The following is an 18214-nucleotide window of genomic DNA, read 5'->3' as shown; positions in this document are numbered from 1 at the left end:
GAGTTCATGTCACTAAATTACCGAACTTTTTTATCATTAGATTACATAATTAACATTTTTTATAAGATTTCCTGTAGTTGTTCCTCTTTAGAAACACTGGTTTATTTCTGCCAGCCAATGGTGAAAGTTAGTCTGCAGGTTTTTTTACACCATTTCCCTTTGCTACCAAAGTAGTTAGCTTGGTGATTGTGCCGTCTTAGGCTTTACTGTTAGAACAGAAAAAAAGTTCTTTTTTTTTTTAATCCTTTTAAATTGTAATCATTTTTAAATGTGTAATTCAGTGGCATTAAGTACATTCACAGTGTTATGTAATCATCACTACTATTTCCAGAACTTTTTCATCATTTCAAACAGAAACTCTGTACCCATTAAGCAATAACTCCCCATTTCTCCCTTCCTCCAGACCCTGGTAACCTTTATTCTACTTTCTGTCTCCATGAATTTTCCTCTTCCTGATACTTCATATAAGTGAATTCATACAATATTTGTTATTTTATGTTTGGCTTATTTCACTGAGTATGATGTTTTCAAGGTTAATCCATGTTGTAGCGTATATCAGAATTTCATCCCTGTTTGTGGCTGCTGAATATTCCATTGTGCGTGTGTGTGTGTGTGTGTGTGTGTGTGTATACATACATATATATTTTGTTTATGCATTCATCTGTCGGTAGACACTTGTTTCCACCTTTTGTTTATTGTGAATAATGCCCTTATGAACACTGGTATACAAATATCTGTTGAGTTTTCAATTCTTTTGGGTATATACCTAGAAGTAGGATTTCTGGGTCATATGGTAATTCTGTGTTTAATTTTTTAGGGTCCACCATATTGTTTTCAGAGCAACTACACCATTTTATATTCTCATCAGCAATGCACAAGGGTTCCAATTTCTCTATTTCCTCACCAACACTTCTTTTTCTTTTCTTTTTTTTTTTAATAATTGGCATTTAGTGGGTATAAAGTGGTATCTCATGGCAGTTTTGATTTTGCATTTCCCTTATGATTAATGATGGCTGAACATCTTTTCATGTGGTTATTGCCATTTGTATCTTTCTTGGAGAAATGTCTGTTCTGGTCCTTTGCTTGTTTTGAATTGAGTTGTTTGTATTTTGTTAAGTTACAAGAATTTTTCATATGTTCTGCCATGTTTTTCTCTGGTTTGTGTATCAGGGTATTATTAGTGTTATAAAATGAATTAAGAAGTGTTCTCTCCTCTTCAATTTTTGAAAGATTTTGAGAATTGATATTAATTCTTTAAATGTTTGGTAGAATTCACCAGTGAAGCCATCTGGTCCTGGGCTTTTCTTCATTGGAAGGTTGATTACTGATTCAATCACCTTTCTACTTATAGATCTGTTTAGATTCTCTGTTTCTTCTTGGGTCAGTTCTGGTAGTTTCTGTCTCTAAGAATTTGTCCATTTTATCTAAGTTATCCAATTCGTTAGCATACAATTGTCTGTAATCTTTTCTTTTTTTAAAAAAAAATTTTTTTTAATGTTTATTTTATTTTGAGAGAGACAGAGTGTGAGTAGGGGAGGAGCAGAGAGAGAGGGAGACACAGAATCTGAAGCAGGCTCCAGGCTCTGAGCTGTCAGCACAGAGCCCGACGCAGAGTTCAAACTCATGAACTGAATCATGACCTGAGCCGAAGTCAGGCGCTTACCGAATGAGCCACCCAGGCGCCCCTGTCCATAATTTTTTCTTAAAATCTTTTTTAGTTCCTGTAAAAATCTCTAGTAATGTCCCCACTTTTGCTTCTGGTTTTAGCAATTTGAGTCTTCTCCCTTTTTTCTCAATTCTTTAAGAGCAAGTTGTAAAGGAGCCACATATGATACTTTTAATTGAACCTGTATTAGAGTGAGGGAAAATGAGCAAAGAATGAAGATAAGATGGTTTGAGGGCTGGATTCACCTACATAGTCTCCATTTTGTTGATTCTTAAGCCTTGGGGTGCTGTAAAACCAGTTGCTTTCTTCAATTTGGGTGCAAAAATTTCCTAGCAGTAGATCCATGGTCCTGGTTTTCTCAGTGCCTAACAGTGCTATCAGATATTGTAGGGCATACTAAAGATGTTCTCCTAATGGATAATTATAGGCACATGATAAAATGTACACTAATGAGAATAAATGCTATTGTATAAAAATTCACCAGCTTCCCAAAGTGAATCTGCTCTGAATATACTGTTTCTTTTCTGGAATTGTATGAGTCTCTTTGTTGTGGCTGTGACAAAAATTCATTTTGAAAAAACAGGTAAAAGCGTTAATTATCCATTTATTGAATCAAAAGAAAGATTAAACAGCTAAACCTGAGATGAGCAAAGCACAACTAAGTCTAAGGAAGAACAGGAATAAGAATTGATTGCCTCTAGTACCCTTGTCATCTCTCCTTTCTTGTCTCTTGTAGACTTTATGTTCTTACTTGTACAGTTACCTGTTGGTTGTGGCAGGAAACATGGCTGCCAAAAGCACCAGAATTTCATACCTTATAGTATAGATTCCATGATAGGAGAGGGACTAATTTTTACTCTCTAGATTCCAAATTTTAAAATCTTGGAAAAGATGTATTGGCTCAGCAGAAAGGTGCCTACCCAGTATCAATAACCCTGGCCAGGCCCTTGTAGGAACATGACAGCTCCCACATGTGGAAGAAGGTGGGATATAGGAATATTGAAGTTCCTAGGAGAATGGGGATAGTGAATAGGCAGTTTACGAATGTCCACAATATATCAAAACTTGTAATATATAGGGTGACCAAATGAATGATGTAGTGAGAAAATTGTCCAATCTTGAGTCACTTTTTCTCAGAGAAAAAGGATTTACCCCATTGGTAGGTGTATATATAGTTAAGATATTCTTAGTTAATAAAATCTACCCCCACCCCCACCTCTGGATTGCCCAGGAGTTGTAGGGAGGCTATAGATAGAATTCCAGCAATGCACTTTTTCTCTCTGTTACTCCCTACTATATACCTTTTTACTTACGGTTCTGTCTTCTTTCAACAACTTGAGACATATTTCACACACCATAAAATTCACACATTTGAAATGTACAGCTTAATGGGTTTTGATATATTCATAGTTGTACAGCCCATACTATAAACCAATTTGAGAATATTTTCCATACCCCAAAAGAAAGCCCATGCCCATTGTCAGCCAGTGCCCATGGCTGTCCTTTCTCACTTTCTTCCCTTTCTGCCCCCACCTTCCAGGCAGCCACTTTCTGTCTATGGATTTGCCTCTTCTGGATATTTCATATAAATGGAATCATATACTATGTGGCAGTTATGTTTGGTTTCTTTCATTTAGCATAATGTTTTCATGGTTCATCTGTACTTCATTTTTATTTTTATTTTTTGCTGAATAATACTCTATTGTATGGATATACTACATTTTAATTATCAGTTGCAAATTGGGATAGTGAAAATGGGATTGAGGAATATTTCAGTTGTGGTGAATATGTCTGAAATTGCAGCCCATAAAACCCAGATAGAGTGGGCAGAAGTAAGGGAACCCAAAATAGAGGCAGTAGAACTAGTGAATAGGAAGTTTTATAGCGATCAGAAATCCCAACAAAAACTACAGTAAGAATGATCTCCAGGTTATGATCTGGAGAATTTCTGTATTTAAAATATTGGATGTTTTGAAAAACTAAGGCTCAACCTGTATAATGACATATTATGCCAGCATTTGATTTTCTAAACAGTAACTTTAGTTAAGAATATAATTGCTAAGGGGGTGCCTGGGTGGCTCAGTTGGTTGAGCATCCGACATCAGCTCAGGTCATGATCTCCTGGTTCCTGTGTTCGAGCCCCGCGTTGGGCTCTGTGCTGATAGCTCGGAGCCTGGGGCCTGCTTTGGATTCTGTCTCTCTCTCTCTCTCTCTCTCTCTCTCTCTCTCTCTCTCTCTCTCTGCTCTTCCTTTGCTAGTTCTCTGTGTGTGTGTGTGTGTGTGTGTGTGTCTCTCTCTCTGTCACTCAAAAATAAATAAACATTAAAAAAAATTTTTTTAAGAATATAATTGCTAAGAATCTTGATAAATTGACCTTTGTATTATTTTAAATTGCAGCTAACTTTTCTTAAATTGGATGTTACAGATTTTCTTTTTTCTTAATTTAGTTACATCAATAAGCCATAGTCTCTACAAAAGCAAATATCTTTCAGTTGTTCATAATAATTAGATTGTTCTGAAATGTTTGATTATAAAATATAAAATAATTTGCATTTTTAAATGTATAATTTTCTTTAGGTTGCAGTGTAGGATTTTGGAAGTCCTTCCTCCATCACATCAAAATGGCTTTGCTAATGGACATATCAGCAGTGTAGATGGAGAAACTATTATCATCAGTGATAGTGATGATTCAGAAACACAAAACAGTTCTTTTCAAAATGGGTAAGTGATTTTTGTTAATTTTTTAACTGTGTATCAGATTGACTAATGATATCCCATTGAAATAAGTTTTTCTTTAATCCTTCCTTTCTTCCTTTGTAATCATACAGTATAAATTCCATCTAGGAAATGTGGTTCAACAACACACATTAAAATTTTCAAGATTGAGGGGCGCCTGGGTGGCGCAGTCGGTTAAGCGTCCGACTTCAGCCAGGTCACGATCTCGCGGTCCGTGAGTTCGAGCCCCGCGTCGGGCTCTGGGCTGAGGGCTCAGAGCCTGGAGCCTGTTTCCCATTCTGTGTCTCCCTCTCTCTCTGGCCTTCCCCCGTTCATGCTCTGTCTCTCTCTCTGTCCCAAAAATAAATAAACGTTGAAAAAAAAAAAAATTTAAAATTTTCAAGATTGAAAGCTACCTTGTTAATTGTAGTCAGCTGCTTAGGAGCACTTGAAGTTCACCTCATTCAATTGCACTTAACACATTCCGTTTTTGTTTACTTGAGAAAATTCATTCTGTACTTTAATTATTATACTTAATTGCTTTATGGTGCATATGGTAAAGACACTAACTTTCTGAAATTCAGTCAGTTGACAACATGGGTCAGCTGAATGCTCCTGGAGAAAAATCCTACAAACACATGTAGATTGGCAATGTCGGGGCCCCTGGGTGGCTCAGTCGGTTAAGCATCTGACTTCGGCTCAGGTCATGATCTCGTGGTTAGTGAGTTTGAGCCCCGCATTGGGCTCTGTGCTGACAGCTCAGAGCCTGGAGCCTGCTTTGGATTCTCTCTCTCTCTCTTTTTCTGCCCCTCCCCTGCTCACGCTCTCTCTCTCTGAAAAATAAATAAACATAAAAGGAAAAGATTGTCATTGTCTACAGGTAAATTTAAAAATCGCAGCTGTCTTCAACTGATTAAAAGTCTTCTTACATGTTTTCGTTCCACTCCCTCCTATTCTAAATCTTTATTGCTCCATTCTGTTCCTTCTCTGCCTTATAGGCATCTCAAACTTAAAAATTCTTTTTCCAGTCTATCTTATGTTTTTTTCCTTCCCTGTTGTCAGTGAACAGTGCAATAATATTCCAATAAGAAACCTGAGGCCGCTTTTTTTCTTTTGAGTATAGTTGACACACAGTGTTACGTTAGTTTCAGATTTAAGACATAGTAATTTGGGGGTGCCAGCCTGGCTCAGTTGGTAGAGCAATGTGGCTCTTGATCTCTCAGGGTCATGAGTTCAAGCCCCACACTGGGCGTAAAGCTTATTTAGAAAAAAAAAAAGTAATTCAACATCTCTCTGTATATATGCTATATGACTTAGTGATTGAACGACTTTCTCTATACTTACATTATATGACATAGTGATTCAGTAACTCTCTCTATACTGTCACCAAAGTATAGCTACTATCTATCACTATACAGTGCTATTACAATACCATTGACTATAATCCTACTGCTATACCTTTTTATTCATGTTACTTATTCATTCCATAATTGGAAGGCTGTATCTTCCACTCCTCTCTACCCATTTTGCCCATCCCTTCATCCCTCTTCCCTCTGTCAACCATCAGTTTGTTCTCTGTACTTAGGTCTGATTCTGCTTTTTGTTTATTCATTTGATTTTAGATTCCACATATAAGTGAAATTATATGTTATTTGTCTGGCTTACTCCATTTAGCATAATACCCTCTAGTTCCATATATGCTGTTACACATGGCAGGATCTCATCCTTTTTTATGACTGCCTAATATTCCCGTGTGTGTGTGTGTGTGTGTGTGTGTGTGTGTGTGTGTGTGTGTGTCTTTACTCATTCATCTATGGATGGACACTTGGGTTGCTTCCATATCTTGGCTGTTGTAAATAGTGAAATAAACATAGGAATGGGGTGAATATATCTTTTTGAATTTTCTTTTGTTTTCATTGTGTAGATATCCAATACAAGGAATTATTGGATCATATGGTATTTCTATTTTTAATTTTTTGAGGAACCTCCATACAGTTTTCCACAGTGGCTATACCAGTTAACATTCCTATCAAAGGGTTCCTTTTCCTCCACATTCTCACCAATACTTATTTCTTGTCTTTTTGATTTTTGCCATCCTGACAGGTGTAAGGTTTTGATTTGCATTTCCCTGATTATTAATGATGTTGAGCATTTTTAAAATGTGTGAGTTTTCCATTAGTATGTGTTCTTTGGAAAAATTTCTATTCAAGTCCTCTGCCCATTTTTAATTAGATTATTTGGGGGGTTTTCGTGTTGAGTTGTATCAGTTCTTTATATATTTTGGATATTAACTCCCTGAGGCTACTCTTACCTACTTCCTTTATCTCCTTTGCTTCTGAAATATCAGTAACTGTCAAATTCCTTCAGAACCTTGTAATTCAACTTCTGACTAGAACTATTTTGTCTGATGTTTTTGAACTATTGTATCTATAACTGGCTTTTGAGCATTTGCTGTCTAGGCAGTGTGCTAAGTTCTTTACATGCACATTAGTCACTCCTAGAAAAATGTTGTTATCCTTATTTAACAAGAAGAACCTCTGCTTTAGAAATGTTAATTGGCCTTGCACAAAGTCACCTAGCTAGTACATTGCCTGACAGAAAAAAATGATTTTTAGATGAGTGAATGAAGCATGACATGGCCCTATATGTGAAGTCTTGATACATCGCATTTTTTGAGTTGCTACAATTAAGCAGAAAAAGAAATTAATAGGTCATTTGTGTCCCTCATTGAATATAGGGTTTATGATGCAAAACTATTGGGGATTATGTAGTTAATATATATCCTTTAGCAGCTCTGACAGTAGTTCATGTGTTTTGTTTGGAGCGTATCAAAGATTGTAACCCTTAAGTGGAGTTAATTATATATTAGTTTATTTATTTTGAGAGAGAGAAAGAGCATGCATGCATGCACGCACAAAGAAAGAGGGAGAGAGAGAGAATCCCAAGCAGGTGAAGCCTGACACGGGGCTCAGTCTCACAGATAATGAGATCATGACCTGAGCCGAAATCAAGAGTCTGGATGCTTAACCAACTGAACTACCCAGGTGCCCCTATAGTAACCCTTAACCTAATCTTCTAATTCTTGTAGGTGCTGTGAGGTGCTTAGGATGAGGAATGTCTAGACTCTTAGGTTCAGCACTCTATTATTCAGCTCATTAATGTCCTTTCTCTTCCTTATAGATTTGAATATGAACTACATGCATAGTGTGTGGCTAATTTGTTACTTTGAGTATAAAGCAAATTAATTCATAATCCCAGTTAGTAATAATAAATATTTTGCTTGTTATACAAAGCAAATTAATTCATAATCCCAGTTAGTAATAGTAAATATTTTGCTTGTTATATGTGCCATTTAGAGCACTTGTGCCACTTATAACAAGCTTATCACAGAATAGTACTGAATTTGACCATAATTTCCTATCTAAATATGTTGTGCCTTATCCCGTGAATATAGGTACTTGGGACAGACCCTTGCAGTAGGAAAAGTGAGTAAGCTGGTCAATTACTTTATTCACAGATATTTTAACTTGTTTGTGATTCTCAAAAAATCTGAGCCTTCACTATACATCAGCATCATAAAATGCCTACTTGTTTGTAGATTTGCTACCACTGTATCCTAAGATACCAGGAAAGGTGAAACATAGTCATCTTTAGACCTTTGTTCTTTTATTTCTATTAATTCAGTAAGTAAGAAATTTACCTTGTCTTGGTTGCTCCCTGACAATAAAACATAATATAGAGTTTTTCATGTTTCAGTAGGGGACTTGAAGGGATGGGAATGGAACAGTTATTGGCATTTTCCATGAGTTGAGCTGTATAAAGTCACCCACATATGTTCTCTTATTTTATTCCTCAGAACCATTCTAAAAGGGTAGATGATCATTTTCTTATATCATTGAGGAGAAATGGAAGTTCAGAGTTAGAAAAGTTTTCCAGCATCATAGTTCATAATATCTGCAAGACATACTAAGGCAGCATATTTAGAATTAAACATATTTAGGGGCGCCTGGGTGGCTTGGTCGGTTAAGCGTCCGACTTCGGCTCAGGTCATGATCTCACGGTCCGTGAGTTTGAGCCCTGCGTCAGGCTCTGTGCTGACAGCTCAGAGCCTGGAGCCTGTTGCAGATTCTGTGTCTCCCTCTCTCTCTGCCCCTCCCCTGTTCATGCTCTGTCTCTCTCTGTCTCAAAAATAAATAAACGTTAAAAAAATTTTTTTTGGGGCGCCTGGGTGGCGCAGTCGGTTGGGCGTCCGACTTCAGCCAGGTCACGATCTCGCGGTCCGTGAGTTCGAGCCCCGCGTTGGGCTCTGGGCTGATGGCTCAGAGCCTGGAGCCTGTTTCTGATTCTGTGTCTCCCTCTCTCTGCCCCTCCCCCGTTCATGCTCTGTCTCTCTCTGTCCCAAAAAAAAAAAAAAAAAAAAAAAACGTTGAAAAAAATTTTTTTTAAAAAAGAATTAAACATATTTAGAATTTACATAGATCATTAAGATGATCACCAGCGTTTTTTGAGGGAGTGAAGGGTTAAGATATATGTATAACATAATATTTTCTGTTTTAACCATCTTAAGTGTATAATTCAATGGCATTAATTGCATTCACCATGTCGTACCTCTATCACCACTATTCCCAAAACCTTTTCTTTACCCCAGACAGAAACTCTGTGCCCATTAGGTGGTAATTCTACATTCCCTTCTCTCCCTCCATCACCTAGTAACCTCTAATCTGCTTTCTGTCTCTATGAATTTACTCATTCTAGATATATCATATAAGTGGAGTCATACTGTATTTGTTCTTTTGTGTCTGGCTTATTTCAGTTAGTACTATTTTTCAAATTACATCCATGTTGTAGCATGTTGAGATTTATGGTAGAGCCTTTGGTATACCTGTCTAAATATACTTTAGAATGAGATGAGGTTAATTTTTGTAATCATTCCTTTTTAGGGCTAAACATTCCCTTGTATGTATATACTACATTATATTTATCCATTCAAGTGATAGACATTTGAGTTTCCACTTTTTGGCTATTATGAATAATGCTGCAGTGATTATTGATGTACCAGCACGTATTCAAGTCCCTATTTTAAATTCTTTTGGGTATATACTCAAAAGTGGAATTGCTGAGTCATATGACAATTGCTTAACTTATTGAGGAACTGCCAAACTGCTTTTCACAGCAGCTCCACTATTTTACATACTTAACAGCAATATATAAGGATTCCAATTTGTCCACATCTTCACCAGCACTCACTATTTTTCGAGTGTTTTGATTATAGCCATCCTAGTGAGATGAAGTGGTATCTCATTGTCATTTTGACTTGAATTTCCTTAATCACTAATGATAATGAGCCTCTTTTCACGTGCTTATTGTCACTTGTGTATCTTCCTTGGAAGATATACAAGTCCTGTACCAATTTTTACATTGCCTTATTTGTCCTTTTGTTCAATTATGAGTTCTTTATATATTCTAGTCATCAGATTTTTTTAATAGAATATTTTGATACATTTGGGGGAGCATATTCATTAATTTTTTCAAAGTTAGTTTTACATCAGTAAAAGTAAGAAATTAAAGGCTTGACTTTTTATAAAGTTGCTTTCTCTCAGAACAACACATTATTAGCTTACTCCTCAGTCTGGGCATGGACTGCAGAATCTGATTGAATTAAACAGTAAACTACATATTTACCTTTGTAGGTCAGCTTTTTTTTTTTTTTTTTTTTTTAATTTTTTTTTTCAACGTTTATTTATTTTTGGGACAGAGAGAGACAGAGCATGAACGGGGGAGGGGCAGAGAGAGAGGGAGACACAGAATCGGAAACAGGCTCCAGGCTCCAGGCTCCGAGCCATCAGCCCAGAGCCTGACGCGGGGCTCGAACTCCCGGACCGCGAGATCGTGACCTGGCTGAAGTCGGACGCTTAACCGACTGCGCCACCCAGGCGCCCCTGTAGGTCAGCTTTTGTTGGCGGGCAGCAGTAGGGTTTTAGGAAGCAGGTTACTTATTTATTTTGAGGATGGGTATTAACACCTTAAACATATGTTTCTTAAACTATAATTGTGAAAGAGGCTGAGAAAATTGTTACTCTTCTTATCACAAAGCCATGGACAAAGTCATGGACATCGCAGCCTTATACATTTTAGTGCTCTTTGACCCTCAGCTTAACATTCTTGCAGAACTCTCCAACATCTTTGCCAGAACTGGGTTCTAGAATAACACTATGAAGTCATTTTCTCCTACAGCTATTTACCATGGGATTCATGACAGAGCCTTTGCTGTACGGATCTAAATATACTTAAGAATGAGTTGAGGCTAATTTTATACAGTTAGGGTACTTTGTGTAGATTATATAATATAAAGAATAGTTTAGGGGTGCCTGGGTGGCGCAGTCGGTTAAGCGTCCGACTTCAGCCAGGTCACGATCTCGCGGTCTGGGAGTTCGAGCCCCGCGTCAGGCTCTGGGCTGATGGCTCAGAGCCTGGAGCCTGTTTCCGATTCTGTGTCTCCCTCTCTCTCTGCCCCTCCCCCGTTCATGCTCTGTCTCTCTCTGTCCCAAAAATAAATAAACGTTGAAAAAAAAATTTATAAAAAAAAAAAAAAAAGAATAGTTTAAATTTAAAATTATTCATTTATTTTATGTATATATAAGCAAATTTTATTTTAAAAATTGACTTGCTACTCTCACAATTGTAGCAGTAAATAAAAGTTAAGACTAGAGAAGATAATTTAATTTGCATCATATAGAACATAACAGATTTAGGGTTTTATCTGTTAGTCCTGCTCTTTGAAACATGCATATTGTGTATCTGCTCTTAGTGTTCCTTTACTCATCTCATGTTTGCCCATCAAGTGTGGATTGAGTAATGTTATACTTATGTCTACTATTGTTCCTCTCCCTTCAAAGTTACTAAAATATTTAAAGAAAATTTATATTTAAAAACCCTCACATCTTGTTGAGACCAGTCTCTGTAACTACATGATACAAATTTCCTTTCTTAATGAAAGAGCCAAGTACAATTTGCTCCTTTGCAATCACAAATTCTCCGAAAATTGAACTAAATTGATAGACAGTACCAACTAAAACAGTCCTGAAAGTCCTGAAAATATTCACTAGCTTACCATCTGATTTTAGTAGGCAGGTATGCCAAGTATACATCAGTGTGTTTAGTTGCTTTTAGGGTTTGTAGAAGAAACTAAGTACAGTATCTGTAGCAACTCAGATTGGTAGGTAAATAACACTTTGTAATAATATACTCTGCTATTGTGATTTAAGGCTTTACAAATTTAAGGCCCTTTACAATGGATCAGTGTTTTATGCAGTCCTATCTAGGCAGGTATTATTTAAAGTTTTAAAATATCATAAAAACATTATCCTAACTTGAAAATAGTACATGAACAAGATACATTTTTGGTAACATCTTATATCCTAGTGGTAATTTGCAAGAGCACAAGGAAAAACTAGGAACCTTGAGGAATATATTGTATATCCTGTTTAAAATTCTTTATGTACTGACTTTCTTCATGCAGTGTAATCTGACTGTATTGTTAACCTGCTTAATTGTTAGTAAGATTACAGAATCTGAGTGTTATTTTTAAAGAAGTAGACCTAATTGTTTTGCTAATTGTAATTCATATATGAAATTTTAATGTATGAGAAGGTTAGCATTTGAAATTAAAACAAAAAAACCCATAAGTAACCATTTGTGCTGAAAGCTTAATTATCTGGTCTTTTGTCATTTCTATTGTACTGTTATAGAAAAAATTTTAATTGCTTTTGTATTACCAATATTACCATGGAATAGCAACAAATGGAATTTCCATTTTGAGAAAATAAAAGTAGAACTAAAATTTAACATATATAATGGGCATATTGAAATATTATATTTTTATAAAATAAATGGTAAAATTTTATGAACAAATCATTGGAATAGCAATCTGATTTCTATAAATGTAACATTAGGTGTTAGTGTGCTATATAGAACTGGTAACAGATCTGCACTTGTTGGCAATAAAATCAGTCCATTAGTCACAGTCATGGTTAAGGTCACTACATTCCATTTAGTATTCCAGCTGTTTAGGCCTAGGCTTTAGGAAGCAAGGAAGAAAAATTATTAAAATGGGGTTTCTTTTTAATATTGTCTTTTAATTCCTGTCTTATAGGTGAATCCATATGATAAGCAGTTTCTGTTGGTCTCTAATAACTGTACTTCTTTGGAAAGAATCCAGTTATGATTTTTATCCTGTATAGAGTTTTGTGTAAGAGTTACAACAAAACCCCCATAAGAATATTTGCACTGATTGGAAAAAAAGATTTTGATTCTATTATGCTTTATTTTCACAAATGAATTTCATGACATAGCAAGAAAAAACAAAAAAATAATTTTATACATGAAAAGTCACATTTTTATAGCCTTAAATCCATTAAGATAAAGTCCACAAACAAGTTTTCTATAAACAAATAATATATAAACAAATTTATAATTATGACTTAAAATGAAATTATGTACTGCCACTTTTAGTAATCTTTTAATTCTACTTGATCATCCCCTATATGTATAAAATGGTAGTGATTAATTGCTAAGTTAACACCTCTTCAGAAAACTATATTAAGATTAAAAACTCAGTCAATCAAATCTGTTGTTCTTGAACACCTGCCACTGATTCGTTAAAACTTGTTTTTCTTTTTTCTCCTCTTTTCATTTCAAGAAATTCCTTTATTGGAAACCCACATCAGTATTGTTCTCTGAACACTTAGAGTTCTCTCTCTTTGGCTCTTTTGGAACAGTGCTTTTCAAATTGCAGATTATGGCCTCATGTATGTTGTAAATTAATTTAATGAGGAACTTTAATAGAATAGAAAATATTAGATTGCATTTCATATAGTCAGGGTGAATGATTAAATATATATTCTAGTTTCTGTGTATCCTGGGTCTCCATGTAAAGATCCTTGGTCTTCCAACTAGGAACTTAATGCTGTTAAAGGTGAACACTTCAGTTTTATTTGTGTGATTGTCTCCTGCATCCCTTTTGTGTGGAGTCTCTCCCCACCCCCCACTTTGTGTTTACTGTATTTATATCACTTTGACTGTATCTGACCCTCATTGCTGAATGCTTCCTTTGTCATCCTTTCATATCATTTTCTTCTCAGTAACCCTTACTTAACACCCCCGTTACATATGCACTTGCATGCACAGGGGCAGCTTTTTAAGAGTCCAACCACTTGTCTCCCTGCTGCACCACTACCACCTTAGTCTGTTGTGCCATCAGTTCTCACTTGGTTCATTGCATTAGCTTTCTAAAGAATATCCTTGTTTGCACTCTTGCCCCGTAGTCTGGCAGCCAGAGTGATCTTTCTGATCTGATAAGTTAAATCATTATCACCCCATTATTCAATATCCTCTAGTGTCTTTTCTGAGTAAAATCTAAATGGTGGCCTATAATCTAGCCCTTCTATTTCCTCTCTGGCTGTATCTTCTTTTATTCTCCTTATTTATTCTGCTTCTTGTAGAAACCATGCCTACATCCACCCCAGGGCCTTTACACTCCTTTCTCTCTTCCTTTAAACTTATTTTCAAGATTTTCTCATGAGTTGCTCCCTCTTTTCTTTCAGATCTCTGCTTAAATGTTAACTTCCTATAAGCCCTATCTGGTCAATTTATCAGGACTGTCACTATCTAAAATAGAGTACCTCTACCTGGCGGTGTATTCCTTGATAGCACTTACCACCTACTCTGTTGTGTATTTTTGTTTGTTTGCCTGTATCTCCCCAATATAGTTCTATTTTGTTCACTACTTAATCCTTATTGTTTAGTATTTGGCACATTATAGGCTTTTAACTATTTATTGGATAGATGGATGAATGCATCCTCAAAGGGAAGAAAAGATGAGAAGTTGGTGGAGTCAAGGATTAAAGGTATAGCCTCTGCCAGGTCTTAAAACAGGGTAAACTACATTATCTCCACTTTTGCTCTTGGATTACATAGCTATGAAGAAGAAAGCTTAAAAGCAAATCCAAGAGCTATTTTGTTTACAAATTTATCTTATCTAAACTCGGTACTCAGTGCTTACTCATCTCTAGTTGATTTCTTCACACAGGAAAATTTATTGAATGAGTAAAATACCTACCTAAGATAAAATAGTGCTTTGTACTATTTTGGCTAATAAACTTGTGAGGGATGTCAGTAACTTATAAAATTCTAGTTAAACTGGGGTGCCTGGGTGGCTCAGTCGGTTAAATGTCTGACGTCAGCTCAGGTCATGATCTCATGGCTCATGAGTTTGAGCCCCGCGTCGGGCTATGTGCTGACAGCTCAGAGCCTGGAGCCTGCTTCAGATTCTATCTCCCTCTCTCTCTGCTCTTCCCCCGCTTGCACTCTGTCTCTCTCTCAAAAATAATAAATATTTAAAAAAAATTTTTTTTAATCCTAAACTAAAAACTCCTTAGATTCTGTGACAGTGTGTTCTTAGAAACTAGATTTCCATTTAAAAGCTCATATTTTCAGACGAATTATTAACTGATTTGTGTCTTTGCTCTTTTTAGGAAGAAAAAAGATGCAGTTGACCCCTTATTATTCAAGTACAAGGTGCAACCCACTAAAAAAGAATTGTATGAGTGTGCTATTGTTAAAGCAACACAGATCAGGTAAAACTTGGTTTCTATCTATGCTGGTTTAAAAGACAATAATTATGGGGCGCCTGGGTGGCGCAGTCGGTTAGGCGTCCGACTTCAGCCAGGTCACGATCTCGCGGTCCGTGAGTTCGAGCCCCGCGTCGGGCTCTGGGCTGATGGCTCAGAGCCTGGAGCCTGTTTCCGATTCTGTGTCTCCCTCTCTCTCTGCCCCTCCCCCGTTCATGCTCTGTCTCTCTCTGTCCCAAAAATAAATAAACGTTGAAAAAAAAAAAAATTTAAAAAAATAAAAAAATAAAAAAAAAATAAAAGACAATAATTATGTTTGATTAAGAAGATTCACTATATGGGCGCCTGGGTGGCTGAGTTGGTTAAGCGTCTGACTGTTGATTTTGGCTCAGGTCATGAACTCATTGTTTGAGCCTTGCATCAGGCTCCATGCTGGCAGTGTGGAGTCTGCTTGGGATTATCTCTCTCCCTCTCTCTCTGCCCCTACCCCACCCTAAATAAGTAAATAAATAAATAAGGGGTGCCTGGGTAGCTCACTCAGTTAAGCATCCGACTGGGGCTCAGGTCATGATCTCTCGAGGTTGGTGAGTTCGAGCCCTGCGTGTGGCTCTGTGTTGACAACTCAGAGCCTGGAGCCTACTTCAGATTCTGTGTCTCCCTCTCTCTCTTCCCCTCCCCCGCTTGCACTCTGTCTCTCTCAAAAATAAATAAAAAAAGGTTAAAAAAACAAAAACACCACATGTGACTAGTGGGTGCCATGTAGGACAATATCATTCTTGAGGACTAGTATATTTATTCAATAGTCAAAAGATAATTACCTTCTTATTGTCATGTACTGTATGTATGGTGCTAGGATAGCACAGTAAACCAATCCTTTCTTTCCTATAATCCTTTCTATATGAAAAGAATATACATTTTGAGGAGGCTACTACTTTAAAACTTCTGTCTTGTTCATTCACTCATAGAAGCTTTTAATTTGACTTTTTCTTGAAAGGAATACATTGAATTTAGTTAAAACATTTACTTTCCGAGGCACCTGGGTGGCTCAGTCAGTTAAGCGTCTGGCTTTGGCTCAGGTCATGGTCTCACTGTTCGTGGGTTTGAGCTCCTCATTGGGCTCTACGTGGAGCCTGTTTAGAATTCTGTCTCTTTCTCTCTCTCTCTCTCTCTCTCTTTCTGTGCCCCTCCCTTGTGTGTGCTCTCTCTCTCTCTCAAAAATAAATAAGTAAACATTAAAACAACAACAACAACGTTTACTTTCCTTCCAGAACTTTTCCAGAAATATTTGAATGTTTGGAGTTTGTTTTGTTTTGTTTTTGGTGGTGTTATGTTTGTGTTTTTCTCAATTTGGGGCCAAGGAGAATCAAAAATAGCAAATTTTTAGAATATTTTTTTGAGAGAGAGAGAGCTCAGACACATGTGTGAGCCAGGGAGGGGCTAAGGGAGAGGGAGAGAGAATCTCAAGCAGGCTCCATGACACGGGGCTCAATCCTCACAACCGTGAGATCATGACCTAAACCAAAAGTAATAGTTGGTTGCTTAACCAACAGAGCCACCAGGTGCCTCTGTTTTTAGAACCTTAATCCTATGAATTTATTTTAGAATATGATAAAACCTGTGTTCAAGAATGTTCAAAATATCCATTTAAATGTTGACAGTGTTATGTGACATCTGGTAATCTACTGACTTTAATTTTTTTAAAGAATTTTAATGGTGGTATTTGGAGGAATGATCATCTAATTTTAAAAAATTTGGTTTACTCTCTGTAGTATATTTTCCTTGAGGTTTATTTGATTTCTAAGTGGTTCTTAAGCACCAAATGCATATACTGTTTTTGTAACAGACATTTGTAATAGATCCACTTGAGTAGATATTATAACATTCTACATAAATATTTGTGAAGTTTCTCATAACTTCTACATAAATACCATTGGAAAATGAATTGTCCTTTTCCTAGGCTTGAAATGAAGGTTATGGGTTTACAGAGATTATAGAGTTCAAACTGAATTCTTTTATACTAACACTTTACTCTTTCTCCTCCTTTTTCCACTGTAGCCGGAGAAAACACCTATTTTCTCGTGATAAATTAAAGCTTTTTCTGAAGCAACACTGTGAACCACAAGATGGAGTCATTAAAATTAAGGTAATCAGAGCAGTGAAATTATTTGTTGGAAGGAAGAAGAGAGAGAAATGGGCTGTTACATAGTTAAAACATCGCAGAAATTTTTTTTTTTTTTTTTTTTTTTTTTTTAGAAAGAGAGAACATGGGCAAAGGCAGTGGGCAGAGGGAGACAGAGAGAGAATCCCAAACAGGCTCCATGCCCAAAACAGAGCTCAATGCAGGGCTTGATTCCACAACCATGAGATCATGACATGAGCCAAAATCAAGGGTTGGATGCTTAACCAACTGAGCCACCCAGGCACCCCAGAAATGTTATTTCAAAGTTGATTGAAAATAGTTCTTTTTGGGGTGCCTGGGTGGCTCAGTCGGTTAAGCAGCCGACTTCGGCTCGGGTCATGATCTCGCAGTCCGTGAGTTCGAGCCCTGCATCAGGCTCTGTGCTGACAGCTCAGAGCCTGGAGCCTGTTTCAGATTCTGTGTCTCCCTCTCTCTGACCCTCCCCCGTTCATGCTTTGTCTCTCTCTGTCTCAAAAATAAATAAACATTAAAAAAAAAAAATTAAAAAAAAATAAAAGAAAATAAAAAAGAAAATAGTTCTTTTTAGTTGTAGCCAATTGTTACTAATTTTCTCTCTGTTTAAGGATTAAATACTATTTTGCAATTGCTAGAATTACTAGGTGGCTCAGGTAGTGTACTTTTTTTTTCCCCTTGTAAAAAAAAAAAAAATCAACCAAGACAGGTGATAATAGATGGAAAACTTAGAAAAAGAAAATGTTATAGGGGAAGGAGGCAACTATATTTTTCTAAGTGTGGTTCTGGCTTACAAAAATAAGTTCAATACACAATGGAGTACTAAGTGGCAATGAGAAAGGGTGAAATATGGCCCTTTGTAGCAACGTGGATGGAACTGGAGAGTGTTATGCTAGGTGAAATAAGCCATACAGAGAAAGACAGATACCATATGTTTTCACTCTTATGTGGATCCTGAGGAACTTCACAGGAACCCATGGGGGAGTGCAAGGAAAAAAAAAAAAAAAAGAGAGAGGTTAGAGTGGGAGAGAGACAAAGCATAAGAGACTCTTA

General features: G+C 36.6%; 1 protein-coding gene across 5 annotated transcripts in view; it reads left to right on the top strand.

The window, feature by feature from the left end:
- Window positions 1–18214, top strand: part of BAZ1A (bromodomain adjacent to zinc finger domain 1A) — a 101705-nt gene that overhangs the window by 28753 nt on the left and 54738 nt on the right. For all 5 annotated transcript variants that reach the window (XM_047075596.1, XM_047075594.1, XM_047075595.1 and 2 more), the window contains 3 exons: window positions 4244–4387; window positions 14914–15015; window positions 17065–17152. In XM_047075596.1, coding sequence (XP_046931552.1) covers window positions 4244–4387; window positions 14914–15015; window positions 17065–17152 — 334 coding nt within the window. The remainder of the gene's footprint in view (window positions 1–4243; window positions 4388–14913; window positions 15016–17064; window positions 17153–18214) is intronic.

This window comes from Lynx rufus, unplaced genomic scaffold, assembly GCF_022079265.1.
Source record: "Lynx rufus isolate CCGP_SWC_20201006 ecotype Redwood Valley unplaced genomic scaffold, mLynRuf1.p SCAF_13, whole genome shotgun sequence".
Classification (NCBI taxonomy): Eukaryota; Metazoa; Chordata; class Mammalia; order Carnivora; family Felidae; genus Lynx; species Lynx rufus.
This window is presented reverse-complemented; position numbering and strand designations above follow the sequence as displayed.